Genomic DNA, 23,065 nt, shown 5'->3' with positions numbered 1-23,065 from the left:
AAGCTCTGCTCTGGTGCCAGGATCTTCAAGAACTAAGTCCAAGCTACCCACTTCCTTTTAGGAGGCTCTGATAATTACAGCATCATTCCTCACTGTGAGCTCCACCTGCCTTCTATTACCTTTCCCCAATGGAGTTAACACTCTGAGAATTATTTTTTTAAAGATTTTATTTATTTATTTTAGATAGAAGGGAAGAGAGGGAGAAAGAGAGGAAGAGAAACATCAATGTGTGGTTGCCTGTTGTGTGCCCCTATGTGGGACCTGGCCTGCAACCCAGGCATGTGCCCTGACTGGGAATGGAACCTGCAACTTTTTGGTGCTCAGTGCTCAGCCCACTGAGCCACATCAGCTAGGGCTCTGAGAATTATTTCTACTTCCCTAGGACAGTTCTGTCAGACAACGGGGATATCCAACACTATGGCAACTCCTCAGGCAGTGCCAGATCCAGCCATAGTGGATCAAGCAGGCCCATGGAGGATTACCCAAGGCTACCTGAGAAGTATGAAAGGCACCTTGGAAAAAATATGAAGGTCAGGAAATAGAAAACTAATTTCTACAAGGGAGGATTTAATTGATTGAAAAAAAAAACTTATTTTCTATGTTAAGAAAGTGTTTCAACTAAGGCAGAAAGCACAGGACCATCCTAGTGGTCAGTGGCAGCCCAGGTGGGCCCTTTGGGAAGGAGGAATGTTCCTCTTAAAGGGCAAGGGACACTTGCTCTGTGCCTAGTATATTAGTTTCTTGTTTCTCCTGTAATAAATTACCATAAATTTATAGTGGCCTAAAACAACAAATTTATTCTTTTATAGTTCTGGAAGTCAGAAGTGTGAAATCATGGTGTAAGTGGGGCTGGGTTCCTTCTGGAGACTTTAGAAAATTAGGTTTCTTGACTTTTTCAGTTTCTAGAAGCCACCTGCATTCCTTGGTTCATGCCCTTCTTAGCATCACTCCAACCTCTTGCTTTGTTGCACCTTCCACTATTAGTGACACTGGTCCTCCTGCCTAAGTAAACCAGTGATAGTATTGGTTGGGCCCACCTGGATAATCAAGGCTAATCTCCCCATCTCAGTATTTTTTAATGTGAACAGCTTTATTTTTTTAAAAAAAGTTTAATTGTTGTTCAAGTACAGTTTTCTGCCCTTTATCCCCATCTCAGCCCACCCCCCAGCCCTTCCCACCTCCCTCCTGTCTCCACCCCCCTTGTTATTGTCTATGTGTCCTTTATACTAGTTCCTTCAAACCGTTCCCCCCTTCCCCTGAAATTCCCTCCCCTCTTCCCTCTGGTCACTGTCAGCCTGTTCTCTATTTCAGTGTCTTTGGTTGTATTTTCTTGTTTGTTTTGTTGGTTAGATTCCTGTTAAAGGTGAGATCATATGGTCTTTGTCTTTTACCACCTAGCTTATTTCGCTTAGGCATAATGCTTTCCAGTTCCATCCATGCTGTCACAAAGGGAAGTAGCTCCTTTTTTTCTGCTGCATAGAATTCCACTGTGTAAATGTACTATAGTTTTTTGAAACACAGCCAACAGTACCCCATCTCAGTTTCTTAACTGTAATTTCATCCGCAAAGTCCATTTTACCACACAAGGTAACACATTCGTAGATTCCCATGATTAGGATGCACACATCTTTTTGTAGGGTGGGCATAGGATTACTTAGCTTACTATACTCAGTTGCAGGTTAGACTAGCTATGTAGAATAGAAGTCCACCATGTCCTAGTTTCATTGTGAGGCCTGTTCTGTCCATATTTGTGTTTTCTTGTTCTTTGAATGTGAGCCTCCAAACTGCTCTTGTGTCAGATGACTAATTCGGGTCCAGTCATCTCTGTCCAGGATGGAAAACATCAAGTGGTACATAACTCAGATGATTAAACACCAACTCTGGTTCCTTTCTTCACAAAGAAGCTGAGTAGGAACATTTAGAGAAGGCTTGGGGCACAGGAGTCAAGCAAGCTGTTTATAGTCCTGATGCTGCCTGTACTAGGTGTGGGGCCTTGAACACCTGCCTTTGCTAGTATAGTTCCCAGTCCATCTTCAAGGACTGGGGGGGGGGGGGCAAGGACATTGACATAAATTCTGATACAAAGATACAGACAGCCCATTTGATACTGTTTATTGTTAGCTCTGTGGGCAAATATGACTGAGAAGGCTGCTGAGTGGTCACAGTACTGCACACAGCCAAAAACAGCCTTGTGAACACAATCATTGGTTTTACCCCTATGGCCACCTGTTTGCAGAGTTGGAGGGAGGGGGACATAATTAACCAGAGATCCTATCTTGGAAAAGTGAAGAAGAAAATCAGAATGAAAAGAAGGAAAGTCTGTTACCAGAACCCCAGTACATGTGCAAGGCTTATCTGAAAAGTATGTAATGTGTGCTTCCCTAAGCAGTTGAAAGATTCAAAATATAAGTGCCCAACCTGAAGTATCTTTCTTTTATTTATTTATTTAATATATTTTATTGATTATGCTATTACAGTTGTCCCATTCCCCCCCCTTCACTCCCCTCCACCCTGTACACCCTCTCCCACCCATATCCCCCCCTTTAGTCATGTCCATGTGTCATACTTATAAGTTCTTTAGCTTCTACATTTACCATACTATTCTTACCCTCCCCCTATCTATTTTCAACCTACAATCTATGCTACTCATTCTCTGTACCTTTTCCCCCTCTCTCCTCCTCCCACTCCCCTGTTGCCAACCCTCCATGTGATCTCCATTTCTGTGGTTCTGTTCCTGTTCTAGTTGTTTGCTTAGTTTCTTTTGGTTTTGCTTTAGGTGTGGTTGTTAATAATTGTGAGTTTGCTGTCCTTTTACTATACATGTTTTTTCTTTATCTTCTTTTCTAAGTCCCTTTAACATTTCCTAAAATAAGGGCTTGGTGATGATGAACTCCTTTAACTTGACCTTATCTGAGAAGCACTTTATCTGCCCTTCCATTTTAAATGAAAGCTTTGCTGGATAGAGTAATCTGGGATATAGGGCCTTGTCTTTCATGACTTGGAATACTTCTTTCCAGCCCCTTCTTGCCTGTAAGGTCTCTTTTGAGAAATCAGCTGACAGTCTGACGGGAACTCCTTTGTAGGTTACTGTCCCCTTATCTCTTGCTGCTTCTAGGATTCTCTCCTTCATTTTCATTTTTACCTTGGCTAATGTAATTATGATGTGCCTTGGTGTGTTTCTTCTTGGGTCCAACTTCTTTGGGGCTCTCTGAGCTTCCTGGATTTCCTGGAAGTCTATTTCCTTTACCAGAATGGGGAAGTTCTCCTTTATTATTTGTTCAAATACGTGTTCAATCTGTTGCTTTTCCTCTTCCCTTTCTGATACTCCTATAATTCGGATGTTGGAATGTTTAAAGATGTCCTGGAGGTTCCTAAGCTTCTCCTCATTTTTTTTTTGAATTCTTATTTCTCCATTCTTTCCTGTTTGGTTGTTTTTTTCTTCCTTCTGGTCCACTCTATTGTTTTGAGTCCCAGTTTCCTTCCCATCACTATTGGTTCCCTGTGCATCTTCCTTCATCTCTTTTATGATAACCTGCATTTGTTCATCTAATTTGCGACCAAAATCAACCAATTCTGTGAGCTTCCTGATCACCAGTGTTTTGAACTGTGCATCTGATAGGTTGGCTATCTCTTGGTTGCTCAAAAGGATGAGTCCTGGGGCACTGATCTGTTCTTCTGTTTGAGCCATCTCTCTCTCCCTTTCTCTCTCTCTTTTTTTTTTTTTTTTTTTTGGTCTGGTCGCTCCTGTTAAGGTGAGGGGCGGAGCCTTAGGTGTTCACCAGGCCTGGGCACCCCAGTTGCTAGATTGTGACGTTATATGTGGGGGCGGGGGTGGGGTCCAGAGGGAACAATGGTAGTAGCTCCGTTCTCCTGGGACCTCAGTCCCTTCTCTGGGATCCTGGGTTGCGTGTTCTGCCTTGGTCCACAATCGCCGCCCCACTGGGTCCACCAGCTGCCGCTTGTGTACTCAGGGTACACCCGCTGCGATCTTGTGCACCCCAGATGCCTTACGCGCTCCCTCCCGATTGCCTTATGCACCCAGTTCTCCTTTTTCTCCGTGCTGCCATGACCCTTGCCCGGCTGCCCCTCTCCACCCCTCCTACCAGTCTGGAGGGTCTACTTCAATTTCTTGGCTGTCCGACTTCCATTCAGATAAATTCTCTGTCATTTCTGGGTGTTATTCTGCCTCTAAATTGTTGTTGTTCTAATCTTGGTTGTGCATGGTGGTACGGTGTATCCACCTATGCCTCCATCTTGCTGGAAGTCTAGTTCTGAAGTATCTTTCTTTGAGAGGCTGAGGTGATTAATTCAGTGAGATTACAATTTTCCAAATGTTGGCAATTCTTAGCATGAAATTGTTTTCATCTTGTGAGAAATTTTTATAAAATGAGACCCATTTCCATGTGTGATTTATAGAAGCAGCTTCATTACATTGCAGCAACACTTTAGAAAGTAAAGTTGACCAAAAGGTGTTTCTGCAAATGGTTTCCAACATTCAGTAAAAATGAGCGAAATAAGATTGGGTAGGAGTTGTGAGGGGAAGGGAAGGAAATTAAACCTTGGGTGTCTATGCCTTAAGGCTAGAATGCTCACACCCAAATTCTCCTTAACAAGATGAGAAATGATGGACACTCTGGGAATTTATCAAGATGGTTAATGTATTCAACTCATCAGTGGCTGGAGAGAGCAGGGGACACCAGCCTAGGGCTGATTTCAAAGACAATTGTCCTCTTGACTTCAGGTCATGCAATTTGTTCCAATCTATTAAGTAAAATTAACTGAACTCACAGAAGCTGCCTTTAATAGTGCTGAATCGAGCCTTACAGAGTTCCCTGTGTAAGAGTGACAGCCTCAGGACAGGCCTTTATTTATTAACTAAAATTGTTTTTAAAAAACACAAGTCTCTTTCCATAAAAGTTTAAAATAGCTGAATTAACGTGAAAATCTAATAAATATTTGTTATAAGAGATTTTGGGGAAAATATTGCATGAAAGTTATTCAGTGGTAAATAAGGTTTTACTCCCATCATGTATTTTTTCTTGATTCTTAGGAGTCAGCAATCATGCTGTTAAAGAACAAAACTGGAAAATCTAATTGGCTTTATTAAGCAACTCATGAATTGGGCAGTATCCCATCTATCAACTAAAGGGCACTCAGATGAGTTGTACAAAATGGAAGGTTTTTATAGGCAGGAGGAGGATGGGACTAAGAAGTTTAAAAAGTGGACTGTTTCAGGCTACAACACCTCCTCTTAGGGGAAGGCAGGGGGTCTTATCAGACAGATTACCTACCTACTGCTGACCAGGGAATTACAATCTTGGAGGGGTTGAAAATGCAATTAGGTTAGTCCTTAACTTTTGGTTTGGTGATGTAGCGTAGCAAAAGTGACTCTATTTGTCCTGTTCTTCCTTTTTAAAAAACAATGCTGAACTCATATGGTATTTTTTTTTCACCACCTGGCTTATTTCACTTAGCATAATGCTCTCCAGATCCACCCATGCTGCCTCGAAGGGTAGGAACTCTTTCTTTCTGCTGTGTAGTATTCCATTGTGTAAATGTACCATAACATACATAAAGGACACATGGACAAAACCAAAGAGGGTAGGGTTGTGGGTGGGAGGTGGGGATGGGTAGGGGGGAGTGGTGGGGAGAAAATGGAGACAATTGTACTTGAACATCAATAAAAAAACAAAAATTTAAAAAATGAAACAAAAAAGTAAAAACAAAAACAATGCTCAGCACTATAAAGTCCTGGAGGGGAAAAACCCCAGGATTGTACATCCTCTGAGTTTAAAAGTTTCTTCAAAGCAAAGGTAAAGGTTCATCTCCCATTGGAAATACAGACATAGTATAAAACCAAAGCTGTAGCTGGCTCTAATAAGGTATATTTGTAGTATCAGTTGTCTGGCATTTTACTTAATGATTTATTGACTCAAAAGTTGTACATAAATGGGAGGGAGAGGGAGTGCAGGAGGAAGGGGGAAAGAAACCACCTTATATTTTTACTATTTTCACTACCGATTTATCAAATGATCTTTAGTAAGTACATTTCTCAAACATAATGAAAATGTTTATAATGTCCTCAAAGTCCCCCCCATAATACTATATGACCCCTATAACATTATATATTTATACTCACATGACTCCAAATAGAATGAATACTGTAAAGATGTGTATTTGCCTAACTTAAGCCTCCTGAACTTTGTGATTGTAGATAGGATCCATTTCCCTGGTGATTTTTAAAATGATGATCCTAAGGTTTTGTCTTATTGGCCCAATGAACCTATGATTTCTGGTAGAGTTCAAGTCCTCAGAATTGTCTTTGGTCCCTGGTATTGACATTAATCATGAATTTGTGCTTCTAAATATTCAATTCCTCCTCCTCCTTCCTTCCCTTCCACCATCTGTTTTGTTTAATGAATAAGATTTTTTTCTTCTTCTTTCATCCTCACCGAGGACATGCTCATTGATTTTAGAGAGGAGGGGAGGGAGAGCAAGAGGGAAAGAGACATCTACATAACAGAGAAACATCAACTGGTTGCCTCTTGCATGCTCCCCAACTGGAGACCAAACCCACAACCTAGGTATGTGCACTGATCAGAATTGAACCCACGACCTTTTGGTTTATGGGATGATGCTCCAACACAGTAAACCACACTGGCCAGGGCATGAATAAGATTTTTTTAAATATAAAAAGCACATATGTAAGATTTTCTAAAACCCATATGCCAAAATAAAAAATTACCACAATGACAGTAGTTAGCAGTTTTTATAATTTAATGAAAAAGTATTGGTAAAAAGATGACATATGAAAAAAAGACTGAATTTGTCTTGGAAAACTGGGCTATATAAGACAAAATGAAAAAATTAACAAAGACGGTTAAGAGGTAATACTTCAAACAACAGCAAAATGTAGCAAATACATTTTGGGGCAATTGAAATTTATACAACTGAAGGCTGCTTCATTTGCCTAGGAAAATCCTGTAAAAATATTACAACTATATTTCCCTGACTGAAATTATTTTAGTCAATACTCTTCCAATGGTATTACATATGGAATTTTGGCTGAAGCACATTTTCAATGTTTGCTTTTCTTCCCATTCACTCATAATTGAAAGCCATTATGGGACATAGGCTGCTGTACTGGTCTGTAACAGAAGGAGTTTATAACATAGCTCTATTATCATTTAATTGCCCTGAAAGTGTCAAATTAATATCTATCCCAGGAGAACTACAAAAAAAAGCACAGAAACCTAGTGCATAAATAGGAGAAATTCTATTTCTCCTCTGGATAAGTCATAGCTTTTTCCATTCAGACAAAATACAGGCCACCTCCCACACATGCTAGAGCATGTTCATACCAGTACACAGGCATAAAGGAAACATGTTGAAGGTGTGGCCAAAGGATAGGCAAAATACAGAAATTTTCACAACAGGAGGCAAAAACAAAAGCAAAGAGATCCATTAACAAAGCTATAAGAACAAAAGGGGAGAGGAAACTGTTGAGTTTCCCATATAGAGGAGCAACTGGCATCTACTGCAGCTGGACTGTTTTACCAGTAAGCAACTTTAAGACTCTAAAATGGCCCCTTTTGCCTGAAAATTACCACTATACTTTCCCAAACTAGAAAAAAGAGAATATTAACTTAAGGCTAAGAAGAAAAGAGAGCAGGAATTATAGTTGGCTTCACATTTTAAAAGCTGTAATATTTTTCCTTTCTTTAAATGGGAAGCAGACATGTTTATCCCACCCCCAAATGTAATCATTCTCTTCCTCCCAGAAATTAATCAAGGCTGATAGTTTGGGAACAGTGTATAAGCAACTTCTGAAAAATGGCTCCAGCCTTTTTGTTTGGAAAATTGCTTCAGATTCAAAGTTGGTACAAAGCTAAATTATATCCATGTGTTAAACACATGCTTTCAAATCCTGTTTGACAATATAAATCTGTTTCAAAATTAAAGCAGGTAAGAATACTTAACCTCTGTGCATTCTATTATATTTTAATTATACCTCAGTAAAATTTTTATAAACATCAAAGCAGGTATACAAAAACTGTCAGCCAAACTTATTTAAGTCAAACTTATTTGAAAACAATAACACAAAAACCCTGACTTGGTAAAAATCCCCCAGAAATGGTCTTACTTTGGGAAAGGCTCTGGGATCCTTCACAAATGTCCACAACTGAGAGAATCAGAGCATTTTCCTTGGAAGTAGTACTTTTGTAAACACTATCCACAAGTTAGCCTTTTATGCTTGTTAGCTGGGTGAAATAGTTACAATTGGGTCCCCAACAAACAAGTCTAGGAACAGGCACTGGACACTTAGAAGCGTTAGTAGTATTGAATTGGTAAATTAAGATCCTCTGAAAGGAACTCAACCTTGTGCAGAACAAACAATGAGGGTAGTGAGTTTGACAGTATCTGAGATGTTGATCCCTGGTCTTTCCCTGAGGAGGGTTTCCAGATACCAGTGGAGTCAGAAACTTCCTACAGATGGAGCTCTAGGAGTCACATGCTGTAGGTTCAAAAGATAAGTAGTTTTAGTGTCTGATAGTCATGGTCTCTTGCAAATCCATTAATAATGCAGGGATTCTTAATACATATGCACACCATTGTGTTAATATAACTGGAAAGCTGCCCTCAAGTATTTACTGAACAACTACTCTGGGCCCAGCTGTGCTCAATAGTATCTGGCAAAAACAAACAAACAAACAAACAAAACAAAACAAAACAAAAACACAAAACAAACTTTTGGACAATCTGCAATTCTTGTAATGTGCTTGTGAAAACTAGGCTTGAAACTGGTTCAGAAATTGCAAGCCAATTTACTGTGGAAACATTTTATTCTTTTCACCAAGATTCCTCCCCAACATATGCCAGGATCCTTCTGGTGTGTGAGGTTTTCCACAATATATGAGGCAAAGGCAAATATTGCATTTATTCTTGCAATATTCTTGGAAGTTGTTAATCACCTTTGCATTGAACTGTGGGAGAGGGGATATGTCTTGCTTTTACCGTGGCAATCCCGTCTAGAGTCATGAGCAGGATTTTCCCTGTCTGAGCTCTCTCTCCTTACCCTGACTTTCTCTTTATTCCCCTCACTTTCTGCTTCTGAATCACTCAGCTCCAAATCTGGGCAATACCCATCATTTTCCTGATATGGAGCTTTCCCTGCAGAACGCCTGACAAGCTGCTTGCCCCAGAGCTGCTCCCTGGGGTTAACATTCTTGGTTTGCTTCCCATAGCACTGGAGGCCCTCTGTGGTCCTCCCCCACCTGTTGGTAGACTCCTTAAAAGACCTGCTGAAGTGTTCCATGGTAGGTTTTCTAAAGCTACCCTGACTGGCCAAGTGGGAGGTGAGCATGGACTCCTGGCCACATAATATCTCACTCGAGCTGTCTATTGGGTTGATATCCCCAGACCAGCTGCCCTCCAGGCCATTGGATTTGACAAACTTGGAGAGAGGCTGACTTTTCCCATTCCCAATTAAGGACTGTCCATGCATGGTGGCCTGAAGGACCGGAGGTTTTCCCAGTGACTGCCCTTGATAGAACTCTGGTGATGGAGTTGTTCGAGCAGGACTAAGATCCTTTGGTTCACTCCTAGATAGGCCCAGACCTGCCAGCAAACAGTTATTCTTACTCTCTAATGGATACCTTGGATAGGATTTCATTCTCATTTCTAATGATTCCTGAGGCACTTGCATGCTCCCTGTATTGGGAGCAGGGGAGTTGCTGCCAGGAGAAAAGGGTCCATGATCAGACTCTGTGGAACTGTTTCCGCAGTCTTCCAGGGCTAATCTGGGCATTTTTAACTTTAAGGTAATTCTTGGTGGTGGTTGAGATGAGTTATCTGGTCCACTTGACAAAGGAGGTTCTGATATCAAAAAGAAAGATTCATTTTAACAAATGATTTAAATAACAGCATATGTGCTTATGGCAGAGTGAGTCTGCATACCCACTCTTCCAAATGTCTAACAAGAACCTGTCTTTCATATGTATGTATATCATAGTATACAACAGCTGGAGTGAGCTGAATTAGTGTTTGTTGTGTGACTTCCAACTTTTTCACCTCTGTCCTCCTGATTTGTAAAATGATCACAAAGATTAGTGTACTGCCTCTTACATCCCCATTTCTGAAAAGAATATCACTAGCAATGACACACAGAGTCTTCCTATTTGTGTCTCTATGTGTGTGCATGTCTGTGGGTACTGTATAGCACTTAGGATGTGCCTTAAATGTAGATATTTCAGAACCTACTCTCTACTCTCTCCTGGCTGTCCTGAAGCAAATCAAACACAAACCCTCAGGGACATACCACAGGCTTTGGTGAGTGAAGAGTTGAGTATGGGTTTTATCCTAGCATTAATAGAAGTGGTAGTGGGTGGTTTCTATTATTATTATGTCCTCAACCTAAAAAGACTTCCTCACCATGAATGACCTTCAGGGAGGTACGAGGCAAGTTTTGTAATGGCAAGGCTGGCAGAAAGGAATCATGCAATTCCTGCCAATGCCCTGCAGTAAGCTTAGCCTGGGGAGTATTGGCAATCAGTTACCTGGCTATGTCACTCCACAGTCATATTTAGAACAGGTTCCTCTTTCTATGATTTTGAGTACTCTGAAATTAATGGAGCACTACCAAACAACTCCTCCTTGCATATGGTCTTGAAGTTTGCCTATTACCATCTTAATGTAGCCTCACAAAAATGACATATAGAGAGGGCAGCTATTAGGTGCCTCGGTGGGCAGAATTTGTTCCTTAAGGGTTCATGTTGAATGCTCACAGCCCCTTCTCTTCCAGAGGCTGCCACCTGCTGACACCCCAAGCAGTTATGGGGCTGCCCCTCCCCAATCAGAAGCCATGTGGTCTAGGGGCTGATAGCATGCTGGGGCTCCTCCCTGCTATTTTTTGGTTCTTGTCTTGCCTGTCATGGTACTTTTTTGGCTAAGCAGCCCTGCTGCCTCCTGCTACACCATTCTCCTGTGACCCATAATACTAAAAAATACCCTAGAGCCTTTGATGCCTACCTGATACCTCATTTCTGGGTGTCTCTCTTGCTCTACGGCTGGCCCTTGGCAGGAGCTGGATTCTGCACACCCTGCTCAGTGACCTTTGGTTGCCTAAGCTCTGCCACCAACTTCTGTATTAAGTGAGGCACAGGGACATCACAAATGTTACTGAACATGACTCATCATTCTAGCCAAGATCCCCATGTTTAGGGCATTGTAATTATGCTCACCTGTCTCTCTCACTAATGGGCAGCATTTCTGTAGGCAGGGGCTCTGTCTCACTGATTATCTTCTGGCTCAGTTCTTAGTCTATAGTAAATGCTCAACAAATATATGGTGGGCAAAAGTAGGTTTATAGCTATGAATACACAAAAGAGTTTCTTCTTGTATTATTATTTATTGATTATTGTATTACTTATTAACCTACTTTTGCCACCCCTGTATTAGTGAATGAATAAAAGAGCTAAGAACCCAGATCTCCTAACCTCTGGCTAAGGATTTGTTCTAACAGACTACTGTTATGATGACTAACTCTGGAATGAGATATTTTCTGGAAACTAAGATTATAGATACTGTCATCTTGATTTCTAAATGAGTCTGATGATTACTGAATAATTTCATGGCTCCAACTAATGGCCCATAATACTTGTCTGGGGCCTAGATCACCTGCCCTAGATCTGCAACTCCCCCACCCCACCCTGGGATTTCTTGTCTCATAGGTCGATAGTTTAAATAGGCCATGTTACATCAGGTTTGGTCTAGAGCAAATGAGACACTGGAAAAAAAAATTTAAAAGATTTTAAGCGAAACAATTGACATAAAATTTAAACACATAAAATAGCACATAACCAGAATCTATATATTTTCTAGAATACCTTCAGCCATTTCCTGGTTAAGAATCTTGACTTGCAAACCAAAGATTTGCTCCTGTAGTTTGTTCTGGGACAGCTTCAGCTTCTCTCGCCTGCTTATCATGTAGCACAGATTTCGGACCTGAAAGCCCAACCCCCAGCAAAGAAGTTTTTGTCATGTTATATGAATCTGACAATTAAAATTGTTTAGCTAAAATTTAGACAACTAAAGTCAGGTGGGTGGGGGTGGGTGGTAAGAAAAAGATGGAACCCCAAAACTGCATGATAATCCACTCTACAGGAATTCACACAGCATGGCCAGTCATGGGATCATGGTCCCCATGTCAATCAGCAGCACAAGCAAAATGCTCCAAAACTACCTCCTGAAGCCTACTCACTCTCCCAGTGGTGTCCTGGGCTTGATATTTATCTGCATAACCAGGCTGGGAAGACTGAATGATGATTTAACATTTCAGCCTTCATTTTAGATCCTGGAGTAAAATGATGGTAATGCTGGATCCAGTATAATTTTCTAATGAGTGCTGGCACAGCAGGATGAAAGTCTGCTGGGAGACTGGAAGTGGCTTTTTGCTCACTCTTTCAGCTCAGCCAAGTCTCCGCAGTTACAAGGGTGGAATCCTGATTCTCTCATGCTCCTACCTGTAGAAATTACTCAACCTTTCTGCACCCTGATTTATTAATCTGTAAGTAGGGATAATGATAACACTTTCTTCATAGGCGCGTTATGATTAAGTGAATTAATATTTATAAAATGCTAAGAACAGTCCTTCTGCATAGTAAGTGCTATGTATGTGAGTTAAAATTTAAAAGTGAGCCAACTCTATTAGTTTCCTTCCAAATTCTGGTAGCAGAGAAAAAAATCAAGCCATGTCTACAATTATACTTGATTATAAAATTCTCTAGGGTAAACAGAGTCTAACATGGTTGAACCCCTGTAGTACCAATTTAGTAGACAGTGGATTATATATATTTAAATAAAATTATCTGGCACAGAGGCTCTCAGCTAAGGACAACTTTGACCCCCAGGGGTCATTTGGTAATCTGGAAACGTTTTTTGGTTGTCACAACTGGGCATGGGGGGCAGGGTTGCTACTACCATCTAGTGGGCAGAGAGCAGGGATGCTACTAAACATGTTACAATGTCTTCTAAAACAAAGGAGAGGCTCCTGCAACAAAGAACTATTCAGCACAATGTCAGTAATGCTGAGTTTGAGAAACTCTGATCTAGTGCTTTCCTGAACAAAATTCATTCTTCAGCCTATAGTCTTCACAAGTGTGTCAGTAAAATATAACTGAGCCAATTTAGGCTCAATAGTGAATAAAAAGTAGACCACATGAGAATTTATTTCAGATTTAAGTTCATAGAGGATATAAGTGGGACCTCTTCAATTCCCTGAATGCACCTACTAAAATTTAGAGTCTAATGTCTGGGGTCACAATGAAATCAGAATATACGGGCACAGAAACCCACACTGTAAATGAGCTGACCTTAAAAAACAAAAAACAAAAAACTGGAAGTGGGACCTCCATTTCTATGCAGACTGAAACCTACACAGTAGTCACAGCTGTTCACCTTACCCGCTCTAGGTCTTGCCGTAGATGCATAAACATTCTCATGCGAGTATGAATACTTTCTACTTTTGGCTGCACCAGGCCTTTTTCTTCATCCTCCTTTGGAGGAAATAATGGCTTATTGAAGTTACTTTTCCGCTTCAGTTTCCAGTAGTTATAGATAAAGTCCACAGTTAGTTTGGGCAGCCCGAGCTCTATGGCCACATCTTCCACACTGACCAGGGTATAGAACTCCTCTTCTAGCTCCCGAAGCTTCTGTGCCCGCAGGCTGGTCTTCTCACTTTTGGCCTGGCTCTGCTCTGCAGACCGGTGTAGGGAGTACTCAGCCTCCCCGAGTTTCTGCCTGTTTTGGCAGTGCTTGAGGCAGAATGACTTAAACTTTACTTCATCCCCTTCATCAAGGATGGTCTTCATCTCTAGGCTGTGCTCAAAGGCACAGGTGACATGGAAGGCAATGGTGCAGCTTTTCACCGAGCACTGCAGGAGGAAAAGATGTGTTAAAGAAACAGGGCTGGGTAGAAAGGGGAAGCCCTATATCCCTGAGCCTAAAATGAGAGCTCATAGGAAGCAAAGGAAAGATAGGGAGAAAGTTGGTCCTAAATTGGTCACAACAGAGGCTTTATAAGTAAACTAGGAAATCTGCTACTATAGAAAACAGCAAAAACAGAGGCAAAAAACTGAAAACCAAAAAATTTCAAACTCCTCTTTAATTTCAGCTCAAGCATTAAGTCTGTCTGAGAAGTCTTCTTTGGCCCCTCTAAAGATTCATGCTGTGCCTACTCTGTGTCTCCCACATTACCTCATTGTATACTTCTATAATGGTACTTTTCACATTGTACCTATAGTATAATAAATGTCAAATCCCCAGCCATAGTTCTTAAGGACAGAACCCATGTCATTCATCATACATTGCCATCAATTACTGGACAAGCAGGTATTCGAGAAATGCTTCAGAACAAATGAAAGAAAAATAAACAACCCAAAGTCAATTATTATTGCCAGAGCATCTACTAGTTCTAAAAAGGCCACAGGTGCTCCAATATCTAAGTAAACTAACTTCCTGAAATTGTTCTTGCAGCACTGTACTGTCCAACATGGTAGCCAACTAGCCAAAAGTAGCTATTTAAATTAAAATTAATTAAAATCACACAGAACTAAAAATTCAATTCCTTGGTCATGTTAGTCACATTCCAATCATACTGGAAAGCACCGATTTCCATCACTGCAGAAAGTTCTATTGGACAATATGGTTAGACAATCTGAAATGAAGTTTGTATTTTGCCATTCCCAGATGCAACATATTTGTTAAGTGACACTGTGTAACACACACTGAGGATTCATAGGCAGAGACAGCACGGAGAATCTGGGTCATGATTGCTGCACTCCTCTGTTTCAGTAGACTGAGAAATTCAACACCTAAGTGAATACTGGCAACCATCAAATCTTTATTGGGACAGGTTCCATTTAAACTAATTTCATAGAATAAAGAGTCCCAGGGATGGAATATAATTCTAAGATCATCTCATCCAGCATCACATATATTATTGCTTGTACTCTCTCTAGAGTGCCTCATTTTCCACCTCCCTGCTGCCTCTCCAAACTCCTTCCACTTTTCTTTTTTAATATATTTTATTGATTATGCTATTACAGTTGTCCCATTCCCCCCCCTTCACTCCCCTCCACCCTGTACACCCTCTCCCACCCATATCCCCCCTTTAGTCATGTCCATGTGTCATACTTATAAGTTCTTTAGCTTCTACATTTACCATACTATTCTTACCCTCCCCCTATCTATTTTCAACCTACAATCTATGCTACTCATTCTCTGTACCTTTTCCCCCTCTCTCCTCCTCCCACTCCCCTGTTGCCAACCCTCCATGTGATCTCCATTTCTGTGGTTCTGTTCCTGTTCTAGTTGTTTGCTTAGTTTCTTTTGGTTTTGCTTTAGGTGTGGTTGTTAATAATTGTGAGTTTGCTGTCCTTTTACTATACATGTTTTTTCTTTATCTTCTTTTCTAAGTCCCTTTAACATTTCCTAAAATAAGGGCTTGGTGATGATGAACTCCTTTAACTTGACCTTATCTGAGAAGCACTTTATCTGCCCTTCCATTTTAAATGAAAGCTTTGCTGGATAGAGTAATCTGGGATATAGGGCCTTGTCTTTCATGACTTGGAATACTTCTTTCCAGCCCCTTCTTGCCTGTAAGGTCTCTTTTGAGAAATCAGCTGACAGTCTGACGGGAACTCCTTTGTAGGTTACTGTCCCCTTATCTCTTGCTGCTTCTAGGATTCTCTCCTTCATTTTCATTTTTACCTTGGCTAATGTAATTATGATGTGCCTTGGTGTGTTTCTTCTTGGGTCCAACTTCTTTGGGGCTCTCTGAGCTTCCTGGATTTCCTGGAAGTCTATTTCCTTTACCAGAATGGGGAAGTTCTCCTTTATTATTTGTTCAAATACGTGTTCAATCTGTTGCTTTTCCTCTTCCCTTTCTGATACTCCTATAATTCGGATGTTGGAATGTTTAAAGATGTCCTGGAGGTTCCTAAGCTTCTCCTCATTTTTTTTTTGAATTCTTATTTCTCCATTCTTTCCTGTTTGGTTGTTTTTTTCTTCCTTCTGGTCCACTCTATTGTTTTGAGTCCCAGTTTCCTTCCCATCACTATTGGTTCCCTGTGCATCTTCCTTCATCTCTTTTATGATAACCTGCATTTGTTCATCTAATTTGCGACCAAAATCAACCAATTCTGTGAGCTTCCTGATCACCAGTGTTTTGAACTGTGCATCTGATAGGTTGGCTATCTCTTGGTTGCTCAAAAGGATGAGTCCTGGGGCACTGATCTGTTCTTCTGTTTGAGCCATCTCTCTCTCCCTTTCTCTCTCTTTTTTTTTTTTTTTTTGGTCTGGTCGCTCCTGTTAAGGTGAGGGGCGGAGCCTTAGGTGTTCACCAGGAGTGGGCACCCCAGTTGCTAGATTGTGATGTTGTGTGTGAGGGTGGGATTGAGAGGGAACAATGGTGGGGTTGAGAGGGAACAATGGTGGTAGCTCCGTTCTCCGTGGGACCTCAATCCCTTCCCTGGGATCCTGGGTTGTGCGCTCTGCCCTGCTCCACAATCGCTGTCTCACTGGGTCTGCCAGCTGCCATTTGCATACTCAGGGTCTACCCGCTGTGATCTTGCATGCCCCAGATGCCTTACACGCTCCCTCCCGGTTGCCTTATCTTCCCAATTCTCCCTGTTCTCTGCGCCACAACCCACACCTGGCTGCTTGTCTCCACCCCTCCTATTCCAACTTCTTGGCTGTCCAACTTCCATTCAGATAAATTTTCTGTCAGTTCTGGGTTATATTCTGCCTCTAAATTGTTGTTCCAATCTTGGTTGTGCATGGAGATACGGTGTATCCACCTATGCCTCCATCTACCCACTTTTCAATTAAGTGGTAATCTTAGCCACTTAACTTCATTTCCAAGACAACCCACCCCAGTGTGGAACAGCTCTGTCAGAAAAGTCTGTTACATTACATTGAAATCTGTATCCTTAAAACTTCCACATATTTAGCCCTGGCTGGCGTAGCTCGGTGGATTGAGTGCAGGCTGGGAACCAAAGTGTCCCAGGTTCGATTCCCAGCCAGGGTACATTCCTGGGTTGCAGGCCATAACCCCCAGCAACCGCACATTGATGTCTCTCTCTCTCTCTCCCTCCCTCTCCCTCCCTCCTTTCCCTCTCTAAAAATAAAATAAATAAAATCTTTAAAAAAAAAAAACTTCCACATATTTGAAAAGCCTCATGAAAATGAGGATGATAAAAGCCCAAAATGTACTTTTTTTCTGGGTACCTTTTCTCATCACTTGGCTAAGAAACTAGCTAGTCATTTAAAAAACAAGGAGCAAAAGGCATTCTATTGCTAAAGATTAAAAGCATTGGGCAAAATGTTCTTTTGCCGTTTAATAACTGATAAAATATAGGAAGAGAAAGCAAAAAGATTGTTTTTTATTCAAGGGGGTGAATGTGTGACATAAAACTATTATTAATGGGAAGCTGAAAACAGATCATCTCTCTCAGGCCAAATTTATAGACTGTAGAGACATAAATATAAATTATTCAAAATAAAATAAAATATAATATACAAATAAGAGCTGGATTCTTAGAGTAAAAATGGAATATATAAGAAGCTGCCATGAAATACATTCTATTTTCATAGAATTGGGGATTTCAATTCTATGATATTTATGTAGCTAGAAGTCTAAATATTTTGGTAGTAAATGAGAAATGACAACCAAGTTTTGGTGCCAATCAAAATCCTATTTAACTTTCCCCCCAAAACATGTATTTGGTACATCCTATTAAACAAAATGCCTCTGTATGCATCTCATTTCTTTCTACTGTAACTATTTAGAGTAATGGGAGAAATATTATGCCCATTAACTAAAAACAGCTTACCCTGGCCCAATGTGGCAACCAGCTTGCAACAAACAGCTTGCAACCAACCCAGTGTGGCTCAGTTGGTTGGAGCATCGTCCCATAATTGAAAGGTAGCAGGTTTGATTCCTGGTCAGGGCACATACCTATGTTGCAGGTTCAATGCTGGTCTGGGTGCATATGATCCCCAGTCTGGGTGTGTATAATCCCCAGTATGGGTGCATACAGGAGGAAACCAATCGATGCTTCTCTTTCGCATCGATGTTTCTCTCTTTCCCTTCCTGTCTCTCTAAAAGCAATGGAAAAATGTCCTTGGGTGAGAGAAAAAACCCCAGCTTTATTGAGATATAATTTACATACCATAAAACTCACCAGTTTTAAGTATACATTTTAATGGTTTGCAGTATATTTACAGACTTGTATAAACATCACCACTATGTAATTTCACATTTTCAATACCCCCCCAAATAAATCTTGTGCCTATATGCAGTCACCCCCTATTCCCAGCCCCAGCAATGCACAACCACTTACCTACTTTGAGTCTTTATAGGTAAGTCTCTTCTGGGAATTTCTTATAAGTAGACTCATACAATATGTAGCCCTATCTGGCTTCTTTCACTTAGCATGTTTTCAAGATCCATCCATGTTATAGCATGTATCATAGTTTCATTCATTCTTTTAAAACTCTGACCAAATAATATTATATTGTAGGGATATATCACATATGTTTTTTAATCCATAAGTTGATGGTCATTCAGGATGTTTTCACTTTTTTGGTTATCTTGAAATAATGTTATGAGCATTTATGCACAAGTTTTTGTGTGAGCATACTTTTTCATTTCTCTTTGGTAACATGCAGTAAAGAATTAACCTTGCTTGAGAAAGATTTGATCCTTTGCCCCTAGCTCCTGAGAGGTAATGTCTAAGTCCTTGGAGTGTCCTGCCTGATAAGAGTGTCTTTGTTTACCTAGGGGCTTTGAGCCCCGTCAGATAATCTAAGCTAACAACATGATTTATGGTGGAGGCATTGGGCCTTGTGATATCAGCCTGATCTCTGGAGAGACTGTGTGGGTGGTCAGCCATGTCTATTTGACCAATTCCTAATCTCTAAACAGCAAGAGTGAGCTTCCCTGGTTGGCAAAACTCTGTGTGTACTATCACACATCATTGCTAGGAGAAACAAGCACTGTCCACAAGATTTTACTTGGCGAGAAGAATGGGAAGGTCCATGCCTGATCTCTCCAGGACCCAGCCCTATATACACCTTCCCTTTGATTTTAATTTGTATCCTTTCACTCTAATAGACTGTAATCATGAGTGTAATGGCTTTTCTGAGTTCTAGTAAATTACTGAACCTGAGGGTAGTTTTGGAACCTTGAACTGCAGGTATATACTTATAAGTAGAACTGTTAGGCCATAGGGTAACTCTATGTCTAACCTTTTAAGGAACTTCCCGACTCCTCCACAGCAGGTGTACATTTTACATTCTTTTAAAAAAGATTTTATTTATTTATTTTTAGAGAGAGGGCAAGGGAAGGAAGAAGAGAGGGAGAGAAACATCGATGTGAGGGAGAAACACCGATTGGTTGCCTCTCACACATGCCCTGACTAGGGACTGAACCTGCAACCCAGGAATGTGCTCTAACTGGGAATCAAACTGGTGACCTTTCATCTCATGGAACAATGCCCAACTAACTGAGCCACACCAGTCAGGACACTTTTTACATTATTAACAGCAATGCATGAAGGTCCTAATTCTCCACATTCTTTTTCTTTACAAGTATTTTATTCATTTATTTTGAGAAAGATGGGAAGGGAGGGAAAGAGGGAGAGAAACATCAATGTGTGGCTACCTCTCATATGCCCCCTACTGGGGACCTGGCCCACAACCCAGGCATGTGCCCTGACTGGGAATCGAACTGGCAACCCTTTGGTTCGCAGGCTGACACTCAATCCACTGAGCCACACCAGCTGGGGCTAATTCTCCACATTCTTGCCAATAATTGTTATTGTTTGACTTCTTGAGTATCACCACCCTAGTGAGTATGAAGTGGCAGCTCACTGTGTGGTTCATTTACTTTTAAAGGGGGTAAAGGGATAATTTTCTACGTATCCTTCAGAAACTGTAGAAAAGAAACTTTTAAAAATACTTTCGTTAGAGGGAAAACATGTAAGGGAAATTTCTGTGAGATGAGAATTGAATCAGACAGGTTGGAATAAAAATCTTGAAAAAGAACACCAGAGACTGATTTAGGAATTAAGGTGCTTCTCACCTTTTAAAGAAATATTTTGTCACCCCCCACCCCCACTCAAAAAAGAAAGAAAATACTGTGTCTTCCTCAAAAACAGATGCTACCTGTCTTGAACACCAAGGGCCTGGTGCATATGTCCTCAGAAGTTTTTGTCCTTAATTCCCAATAATCTATAAACAGACAAATAGGTGTATCCGAGCAATTTTCTCAAAACTTGGTCACTGAAACCATGTCATAAATGGCTCGAGCCAGCCTACATACAAACCTACTTCAGCCATTGTGTACTTAAACTCTAGCACCAACAGCAGCCACTAGTGCTTCTGATCTCTCATCCCTAAGGGTTTTTGAGGTCTGAGAGATGTCACTTCACCTATTTTCACTGAGGAAATTAAAACAATCACGAGCACTTCTGCAGATTCCCACCAGCACATCTATCTAATACTGTACCTACACACTCTGCCTTCAAGCTTGTTACCTGGGAAGAACTCTCTGCTTTTGCCTAAAGCTACCCCTGTACTGCACACTTTCCCCAACCATTTCTCACCTACTGAAAAACCTAATTTCAGTAGTTCTTCCTCTTAACTTGAACACTTCCTTGCATGCACAACTGTTACGTTCTATATCAGTGATTTTCAACTGGTGTGCAAGAAGTATTTTTTAAAACATGCAACACCTGACTATTTAGTCAGGGGCACTGACCTCTTTTCCTCTAGATTGTCAAATAAAAAGTGACAATAGCCAAAACAACAATAGCTGTCTGGTGTCAATGAATCAAAATTAATATCTATTTCTTGTCAGATTGGCAAAAGATATATTTTTTGGTGTGCTGCAAAATTTTAGTAGTTGGTTTATGTGTGCCATGAGATGAAAAAAAGTTGAAAATCACTGTTCTGTGTTAACAAGTATGCATACATATTCGTTATTTTTTCCATCTTAAAGAAAAGACCTCTTTCCCTCACTTTGTTAGACTGTTCCTACTCCATTTCTTTGTCCTGACCCATGGCAATGTAGCTTTTGCTATCACCATTCCCCACAAACTACTCATCCAGATTACCAATAATCACATTGCTAAATTCAGGAGTCAATTTACAGTCAGTCCTCTTCTTACTTCAGCATCATTTTTATACCACTGAAATTTTCTTTCTCCTAGAAATGCTTTCTTCCTTTAATTTCTAGGTTACTACAGACTCTTGGTTTTCCTCTTTTCTCCATGGCAGCTCTCCCCAGTTCTTCTGCTAGTTCTTCCCTCTCTATTTTTCTTCTTAATACTGGAATGCTTCAAGGCTCAGTGCTTGTTGCTGTTCTATCAACACTCACTCCCTGGGTTGGGGTGAAAGCTATCTATATGCCAATGACTCCTACATATGTCTTCAGTCCTAAATGTCTCCTCAAACTCCAAACTCACATAGACAACTGCCAGTTCAATATTTCTATTAGGATATGTGATAGACACCTCAAACTTAAATGTCTAAAACTGCACTCATCATCTTTTTCAAAAAATCTGTTCTAAACCTGCAGATTTATGGCAAACTTACCCTTCCTACTGTTTGGGCCAAAAAACCTGGAGGCACCCCCAATTCTTATCTTTCTCTCACACCTCATAGTCACTCCTGTTGGCTTTACCTTCAACATTCATACACAATCCAACCACTTTTCACCACCTTAAGGGCTATCACTCTGGTCCAAGTCACCAACATCTCTCAAGGATTATTTTAAACTATTAAAGTCTCCTAATTGCTATTCCTGTTTCTAACCTTCTTTTCTCACAGTATATTCTAAAGACAGCAGCCACAGTGCCCATTTTTGCTTTAATCTTTTACTATGGAAATTAAAAAACCTATATAATAGCACAGAGAATATTATAATAAATTCCATATAACCATCATCCAGCTTCAATAATTATTAGTGTTATGATCAACCTTGTTTTATTTTTAACCCCCATACTACCCTGTCCTCAAGATTATTTTGAAGCAAATCTTAGACATCCAATCATTCCACATAATAATCCCTTAGCAACATAAATCAAATCATGTCACTTGCCTGCTCAAAACCTGTCAATTCCCATCCCCCACTCCTGCATCCCTGGGTTAAACTCAGAGTAAAATCAAAAGATCTTATATGGGCCCTGGAAAGCCCTACAGCAGGGGCTGGCAAACTATGGCCCAGAGACCAAATGCAGCTAGCTGCCTGTTTTGGTGTGGCCATGAGCTAAGATTGGGAGTTAAAGATAGTTAGAGGGAAAAAATAAAAAGAAATATTATTTCATGATACATGAAAATAAGATTAAAATTTAGAATCCACAGATGAAATTTTATTGGAACATAGCCATGTTTATTTGGTTAAGTATTGTTTATGGTGGCCTTTGTGGCAGAGTTGAATACCGCATTTTTGGACTATAAGACACACCCCCTATTTGGGAGGAAAAGAGGGGTGCATGTTATAGTCTGAAAAATACAGTAGTCATGACAGAGACTGTGTAACTTGCAATATTTACTATCTGGCCATTTATAGAAAAAAATTGCTAACTCCTGCCCCAACCAATCAAATCCTCATGTAATCTCTCTGACCTCTTTCCACACACTCCATTCCAGTCTCATTGGCTTTTCCCCTATTACTCAAACAGGTTAGACACACTCCTACCTCAGGGGCTTTGTTCTGGCTGATCCCTCTAGCTGGAACATTTTTAGCTTAAATATATGCATAATTTTCTCTTACCCTCAAGTCTCTGCTCAAATGTTACCTCTACAACAAGTCTTACTCTGACCACTCCATTTAAACTTGCAATGCATGCTTACTGTCCTACACTCCTCCTTTGCTTATGATACTCCATATATTTCCTTTCCATAGCACTTACCACCTTCTAATGTGCTGTTTAATATCTGTTGTATATTATCTATTTCTCCCAACTAAAGTGTAAGTTCCATGGTGCTGGTTCATTTATAA

General features: G+C 40.5%; 1 protein-coding gene across 6 annotated transcripts in view; it reads right to left on the bottom strand.

The window, feature by feature from the left end:
* Positions 1–7,088: 7,088 nt before the first annotated feature.
* JADE3 (jade family PHD finger 3) overlaps positions 7,089–23,065 on the bottom strand; it is a 142,063-nt gene continuing 126,086 nt past the window's right edge. For 5 of the 6 annotated variants that reach the window (XM_036016744.1, XM_028522336.2, XM_028522337.2 and 2 more), the window contains 3 exons: positions 13,461–13,931; positions 11,886–12,003; positions 7,089–9,876 (listed from right to left, as the gene is read on the bottom strand). In XM_036016744.1, coding sequence (XP_035872637.1) covers positions 8,969–9,876; positions 11,886–12,003; positions 13,461–13,931 — 1,497 coding nt within the window. In that variant the 3' untranslated portion in view covers positions 7,089–8,968. The remainder of the gene's footprint in view (positions 9,877–11,885; positions 12,004–13,460; positions 13,932–23,065) is intronic. The other variant, XM_028522339.2, reaches the window with a different exon arrangement.

The sequence above is a fragment of the Phyllostomus discolor genome, chromosome X (assembly GCF_004126475.2).
Source record: "Phyllostomus discolor isolate MPI-MPIP mPhyDis1 chromosome X, mPhyDis1.pri.v3, whole genome shotgun sequence".
NCBI lineage: Eukaryota > Metazoa > Chordata > Mammalia > Chiroptera > Phyllostomidae > Phyllostomus > Phyllostomus discolor.
Note: the sequence above shows the minus strand (reverse complement) of the source record. Positions and strands in the feature narration are given on the sequence as shown.